Raw genomic sequence first — 7,178 nt, forward strand, 5'->3', positions numbered from 1 at the left:
CAAAGTAATGAAATAGGTGTGACAGGACACCTTTTAACTAAAGTTTGTAATCCAATATAATATTCTGCAACAAAAACAAAACACACGAAATATCAAATACGATGTTTCTTTATTATATGTATTCCTCAACAAGAGGCTTTGAAAACCACTTGGTGACAACAAACTATGCTGGTGAATGAATAATCTCACGTCCTGGAAAACGTTGCTTTTGAATCAGCGAGAGCACATCCAGACAACTGAGATGCTCTCATTTCACCTCTGACAAAATGTATTATTACCTTTTGACCTCGAATTCTACGCAGGAGTGTTGAATTTGGTAAATGGGCATCATAAATAAATGATGAGCAGAAATCTATCCCTACAGATTTACAGAGTGAAGTGACTGCCGGCGTCTGGTGTTTAAGATGAAACCCTCAGATCAGAAATGCACTTTCAAAACAAAAGCAGGATGAATATTAGATATATGTCTACCTTGGTTTTCTTCTTTTTTTAACCCTTTATGACACGACATTAACATATACAGACATGAACCAACTACGTCTGTCAGCCCATGAATTAAAAAATATTGTGCAAATACTTCAAACAAACAAATCCTGGTACGTTGGTTAACACAACCCGTCACTCACTCAACTCGTACATTAAACTGCAGCACACCAATCATTTAGAGATCAGTACTCAAAGCAACTTTTACACTTGACACGTTCTGCTTTACCTCCCAACATGGACACAATAAGGCCAAAAACCCAACTCTTAAGACGACATGAATAATTGCAGAGGGGGACAGAACAGCGATGCCAGAGTTTTAACTGCGGCACCACCAATAACGTATACAAAGTCTGCTCTATAGATTATACACGGGTTTTATAGAAAGGGTAAAATCTAAATTATAGCATGCAAAACAAAATATATCAAACGTAAGATGAAAAAACCTCAACAAATGCTTCAGTCAAACAAAAAGTATTAATAGCTTTGGCTCAGTCAACCACCATTACATATTTTAAAGTAACACTTCTGCCATCACTGCTGTACATTACATTGTGACACGTGTGTACTTTATAATGTAACGGAGGGATAAAGACCGCTATACTGGCTTGTTATGTAGTGTGTATTTGTATGCTTTTCAGAAAAGCTTTCCAAGAATACTAGGACCTTTTTTAAGGCCCTGTCACACCAGAAAGCAGCACAGGTACTGTAAATATTTGGTCATTTAAGGCTTGGTGACTACTTGTATGGGTAGGTGGTAAACTACTGCCCCCGGTGAGCTACAGTAACCGGAAGCAATTTATCCTGAAGCTTGTTTTTATTGTATCTATATACGGGCATTAAATCCCTCTGGAATGGTGTTTTTAGGATGTACACCACTTCATTTGATAAACTTTTGAAGAAGGAAATAAGCATTTGAGTCAAAATGTATATTTGTATCATTGACTCCTAGTCTTGTAGAGTTTCCATTATTTATAAATCTGCGGGATGTCCCGTTCTCTATTAATCCAATTGTTTGTCTTGTTTTTGCCAGTTTTAATTACTTGCTTGTTTATTTATTTAAGGGACAATGAACATTAACATGAGCTCCTGAGTCCGGTGTGTAAATATATTGGATTTAGCCATGCAGGCTAATTTTCATCTGCAGTTCCTGGCTGATGTCTTATTTTTCTGATCAACAGTTCAGAACCCAAAGATACTCAGTTCATTTTCATGTATAAGACAGAAAAGCTTCACATTCTCACAATTGAGAAGCTAAAACCTACAAATATTTGGTCTAAAAAATGTGTAAAATAATTATTTGATTATCAAAATAATTGCTGGTTAATTTTCTGTTGCTCAACTACGACTTATAGCTGCTGCTCAATGTAACCGTCTGCAAACCCTACCTTTTTTTTGTGGAACTTTTATACATCAGGAGGAGGCTAATTATAAGTGGATTGGATGGAGCACGTTAAGTTGCGATGGCTCACCAAAGTATAGTGTAAGAAAAAACTAGCGTTGATTTACCTTGCCCGTGTGAACAAATCTGCTTATCGCAGAGATTCCATTTAACTGAATTGATATTTTGCTGTTTTAAACACTGGTGTGACTGGGCCTTTAAAGCTCTTCAGAGCCTCAGCTTAGTGTTGTGGGAGTATTTAGTGTTCAACAGGCTTTCTGTTCCCTTTAGAGGTGGTACAGACCGATAATAGAAGAAGGTGTTGGGGCTGCTGTGCAGGTGTTAATACTTGGTGTGTTTGTCAGTTTCAATGCCTCAACCTTGTGTGTCCAATCCTGGTGCCCCACTGAGCCCGCCATTCAGAAAGCAGAGATCTCCTCTGCTCTTCCCCTTGCACAAAGTGCAAATAAACATCCATAGTGAAAATGTCCATTGACCGAGACACATTGTAGAAAAAGAAAAACGCAACAAGTAAAACATGAAGTGAAATGTAAAATGCCGTACTAGACGTCCTTTCAGTTTGATTTGTTTTCCTCTTTTGCTCTCTCCGCTGGGGGCGTCTCCTGAGATGGGAAGGGGGGTGAGTCTTCTGTGGTTTGTGGCTCCAGTTTAGTCAAATGATCCTCCGTCTGCGGTGCTGCAGTTTGTGTACAGTTGATAGGTGATAGCACTATGGGAGGCTGCAAGGGACAAAAACAGTGTCTATATAAGATGGCTGAATTGTGTGGAGCAGAAAACTAAATGTAATGATGGACAGAATAGCCATAGATAGGACAAACAAAACCAAAGACTATGCAGTCATTCCTCTGTTCACATGTAGATGTGAGGCTAAATGGACTGTTTATCACCCTCGTATTACACCTCAATTCATGGTGCATTGATGTTGTCAGAGGTATACCTGTAGGCAGAGATGCAAAGTCCCAGATATGCATAAAGAAAAAGGGGAAGCGTATCAAAGAAATTCCCACATGGGTGAGTCCACTAAACCACACAGATAAGACATGCTAACTATTTAAGAAATAAAACGAGTTAATTTAAATCGCTATGAGCACCACCAACAGTAGATTCAGCAGTTGTTAATCAGTTGTCTATTACAGATGTGTTTACGCATATAAATGAAAATAACATCTCAAAACCACAAAAAAAGAACCTTAAGATGTTTTAATGGTAAAGTGTGAAGTAGCAAGCTCAGATGGAATACCTGCAGTGACATTCACAGGCAGCTGAGCCCTCAGCAGCACACTAGAGCACACCCACAGTAAAATAAAGGGCAAGGAGGGAAGGGTGGACAGTAAAACAGAAAAAGGCAGTTGGAACGGATGGCATTATTTAAAGGGTTTACTCAACTTAAAATTCTACTTTACTCGCATGTTATTTTACACTAGGTTTTTTTTAGTTTTCTTTTGTTGATTGTTTGTTTTTTTGTTCTTCTGCAGTAGACGGTCATATCAAACTGGTATTCACCACAAATCCACTTCCAGTCCAGAACTGGGGCAACTCCCTGCGCCACAGTGCTACAGAGAGACTGGTGAGCAGAGTACAAGGCACCAGGTAGAGCAATGCTGGCTGACCCATCTGCATGAAGGCCAGGGCCACGAAGGTGATCAACAGGCCGATGCCATAAGCTGACGAGAGAGAGAGAGAAAAAACACACAGGTCAACTTTTTTAAGGTCCAGTCAACATTTAAAATAATGAAGGGTTTGACTCTAAAGACCCACTCAGACTGGATTGATGTTTCTAGGGATGGTGGGGTGATTTACATTTACATTTAGCTTCCTTGGTCAGTGAATTTAATCCCGTTTAGAGTGTGCATATATGGGTCATAATAATAATATGAATGTGATAATTTCAACTATGTCTTTTTTATCATTTAAATCTAGACCGGAGCCCCATCCTGATATTTTAAGTGGATCTCTTGAGTTTTTTTCTGTAGGAAAAGCTGGTTGTCCTACTTTCTTTTTCTTCTGATTTATCCGCTCACTGTAAAATTGGACTTTTATGGTAAAATGGAGGACATCAGAAAATGTTTTAGCTAATTTGATGGACGGAAACATTTTACTGCGAACATTTTGGGCTTTGTGGGAAACAATATTCCAACAGACAAGAAGTAAAACTAACATTTAAGCTAATTAAATGGGCTGTTTTGATGTAATTTACAAGTAGGAGCTGGTTTTCTCTATTGGCTGGTCCGGCAGAATACAATCCTGTAATTTCACTACCCTGATACAACCCCCACAAGCTCTCCGTCTACGTACCGATCGTACAGGCCACGAAGTAGATCCTGGAGGATTGGGTTAAAATGTCAAACCTGTGACAGTACGCCACCAGCAGACCTGACAGAAAAACAACAAAAAGTATCAATCAAGAAGAGAGTCAGATGCTTTACGTCATACTTGGGTGTCAGACAAAATCTTATTATCTAAGTGACATAAGTGTTTTCCTGCACTTTATAATACCAGGTCTTAACACTGGATATTCCCTCAAACCCCAGATAAGAGAAATTAAATGTTTTAAAAAGAAGTGGCAAAAAATCCTTTATTTTTAGTCATCAATCTGTGAGAACTAAACCTTGTAACTATACAGCATTACAAATATAATAGCCATAAAAAAGTGTGGGTGATGAGTAGTTCTATTTTTACATAGCTGGGTGACTGTGGTCATTGTTGGTTAAATAATGTTCTGGTTGTGACCACACAAAAAAAACACAAGATGAGCTTTAATCAGGTTAAGCTCCTTGTGGTAGGATGATCAGTGGTGGAAGAAGTACTCATATCCTTTACTCAAAGCTTTAGTGCAAAACGTTAACGCTGTTACATTCAAGCCATTGCCAAATAAGTTGCTAAAAAAAGCTAATTAAGTCTATCAACTCCACACTACTTTCTCAGTATGGCTGTGTTCAGGAGATTGTGTCGCCCGGTGACTTTCCCCAGCAGAAACTTGAGTGAAGATAATTAATTCTTAAGTCCTCCTTAGCTACAAGCAACTGCATGAAGGAGGGGTGGGGGCGCGAGCACGATCACGTAAGGCTTGTATCACGTGGAGGCGCAGACAGTGTTGTCGTCATTACTTAGATTTCCTCATGGGGGCGACAGACACTACGACTATAGCTTTAAGTTAAACTAATAATATTAAAGTACTCTGGTAAAGTAAAAGTCCTGCATTGAAAATGTTACCTAAGTAAAAGTAGGTACGCATCATCAGGGAAATGTACTTAAAGTATTAAAAGAACAGGTGGTTAATGCAGAATTTAAGAAACTAAACGATAAAAACAGTTTCTGTCAATCAACCCAGTGTTTAATCGGCTAATCATTTCAGCTGGAGATGTAGGCCTGTATGTTGTTTAATTTACAATAAAACATTGTATTTTATAAACTACATGTGTTGAGTGGGAACATCTTAATTTGTGAAGATACTAAAGCTGTCAGACTAATGTAGTGGATTAAAAAGTACATTTCTCTCTAAAATGTATCGGAGTAGAAGTAGAAAGCGGCATGAAACGAAAAGCCTCAAGTAAAGTACCTAAAATTTAGTACTGAGTTACATTCAACTACTGAGGATGACAGTACATTACCTGGTACTAAGACGTCACCAAAGCCCAGGAGAGAGAAGGGACGGTCACAAAGAGCCAGAGGAGAGGGGTTTAACCGTGGCACTTTGAGCACCATTGGAAGCTGGAGGAAACACAAACATTAGGGTTACCATCTACTACTTCACCCATGAGCTAAGAGGGGAATTTGGAGTTAAAAGAGCAAACCCCGCTCATCCAAAAGGAGTTGTGAAAGTTGATAACAAGCTCACCTTTTCATGCATGGCGGAGTCAGAGGGACCAGCCGCTACCTCCACCATTATACTTTCCCCACTCTGTGGAGAAAAGGTCATGGAAAATCTAAGTATGGCACACAGTAAAAGAGGCCATGGACATTTGGATAGCCCTGAGTAAGAAACAGTCTCAACATACCTTTGTAAAGAAGGGTGTAATAAATACGAAGAAAACATCATAGACAAAAAGGACCGACAGTAATAAAGTGCAAGCCTGCAGAGCCGAGAGAGAAACATACATCAGGTGAGTTTACAGCTAACATGATCCAAACATTTATTATTAAAAACACAATAAAAAACACACAAAAAAAACACTTTCCACATTGTTATAGTTTATATTAAGGAGTGCTGCTGACCTACCTTAAATGTGGGGAGTCTGACTGTTTTGAGCATGTAGAGACAGAAGGCGATCCCCAGGGCGTCCTGTAACACCCACGCCCACCTGGCACATGCATAACAAGACTGAGTTAGCCACCACCACCACCACCACCATCATCATCATCATCATCATCATCTCATGTACCTACAACAAGTTATCACTGACACACAGTCTAAAAAATACTACCATTATGTCACCCGACACACAACAAGCGATAGACACCAACAACGAAGTACATGTTCTCTTAAACCAAAATACTTGGGAAATCAGCTGGACATAAATCTTATCTACAGTTTGAAATATCGTTTTTACATAGAAATGTAATGTAGTGCATGTGCAGCCCTATTGATAACACTGTTGTATCTATATGTGTTTTTTTAATATAATGCTGCCAGGATTGTACATACTTTTGTAAATGATAAAGGACTATCACACACTTTTAAATGATTCTCATGCTATCGGCACATTATTGGTAGGTGTTGATGTCAACACATGGATCAGATCAATATTTTGTTCCTTTGTATTATAAGCCTATAATTATAATTATTAATAATATTATAAGCCAACATTAAGTCAAGTCAGAGCTCATGAGCTCAAAGCTACACAGGCGCCACAGTAACATGTAAACTACCTGTCTTGAAAAAAAGATCTTTTGTTGAATGTACTAGCTGTTTTTCTCAGTACATGTTGCTGAATTTGACACTTTCTTTTCTCTGCACTTACTGGTCTTCATTGCGAAACACCATCCAGGTGATGCTGACACCAATGCAGAAGGCCGACAGCAGCAACATGCGGATCTGCGGCCGTTTGTGCAGGTATGGCAAGTTGTTCTCTGGAACCCTGTAGTCATAAGATGGTTCAACAAATTAACAAAATATAGCCACAATTGAGACATATATCAACACTGCACAGGGTTTTTCAAGCTAACCATTCACTTGCAATATTTAAATAGGTAAAATATATACCTTGAGGCCCAATTGCTATCTTTAACCACATAATTTGAAGATATATATATATATATATATATATATATATATATATATATATATATATAT

The 7,178-nt window shown here is 38.6% G+C and overlaps 1 protein-coding gene across 3 annotated transcripts in view; it reads right to left on the minus strand.

Moving 5' to 3' along the window:
- Positions 1 to 92: 92 nt before the first annotated feature.
- Positions 93 to 7,178, minus strand: part of sppl2 (signal peptide peptidase-like 2) — a 12,668-nt gene continuing 5,582 nt past the window's right edge. The window contains exons 8-16 of one of the 3 annotated variants that reach the window (XM_034886714.1): positions 6,847 to 6,963; positions 6,105 to 6,186; positions 5,884 to 5,958; positions 5,724 to 5,786; positions 5,497 to 5,596; positions 4,181 to 4,258; positions 3,389 to 3,549; positions 3,126 to 3,166; positions 93 to 2,604 (exon numbers count right to left, since the gene is read on the minus strand). In XM_034886714.1, coding sequence (XP_034742605.1) covers positions 2,595 to 2,604; positions 3,126 to 3,166; positions 3,389 to 3,549; positions 4,181 to 4,258; positions 5,497 to 5,596; positions 5,724 to 5,786; positions 5,884 to 5,958; positions 6,105 to 6,186; positions 6,847 to 6,963 — 727 coding nt within the window. In that variant the 3' untranslated portion in view covers positions 93 to 2,594. Of the gene's footprint in view, positions 2,605 to 3,125; positions 3,167 to 3,270; positions 3,550 to 4,180; positions 4,259 to 5,496; positions 5,597 to 5,723; positions 5,787 to 5,883; positions 5,959 to 6,104; positions 6,187 to 6,846; positions 6,964 to 7,178 lie in introns of all 3 variants that reach the window. The other 2 variants (XR_004658643.1, XM_034886713.1) reach the window with 2 other exon arrangements.

Source organism: Etheostoma cragini, chromosome 12, assembly GCF_013103735.1.
Source record: "Etheostoma cragini isolate CJK2018 chromosome 12, CSU_Ecrag_1.0, whole genome shotgun sequence".
In the NCBI taxonomy this organism is placed as follows: Eukaryota; Metazoa; Chordata; class Actinopteri; order Perciformes; family Percidae; genus Etheostoma; species Etheostoma cragini.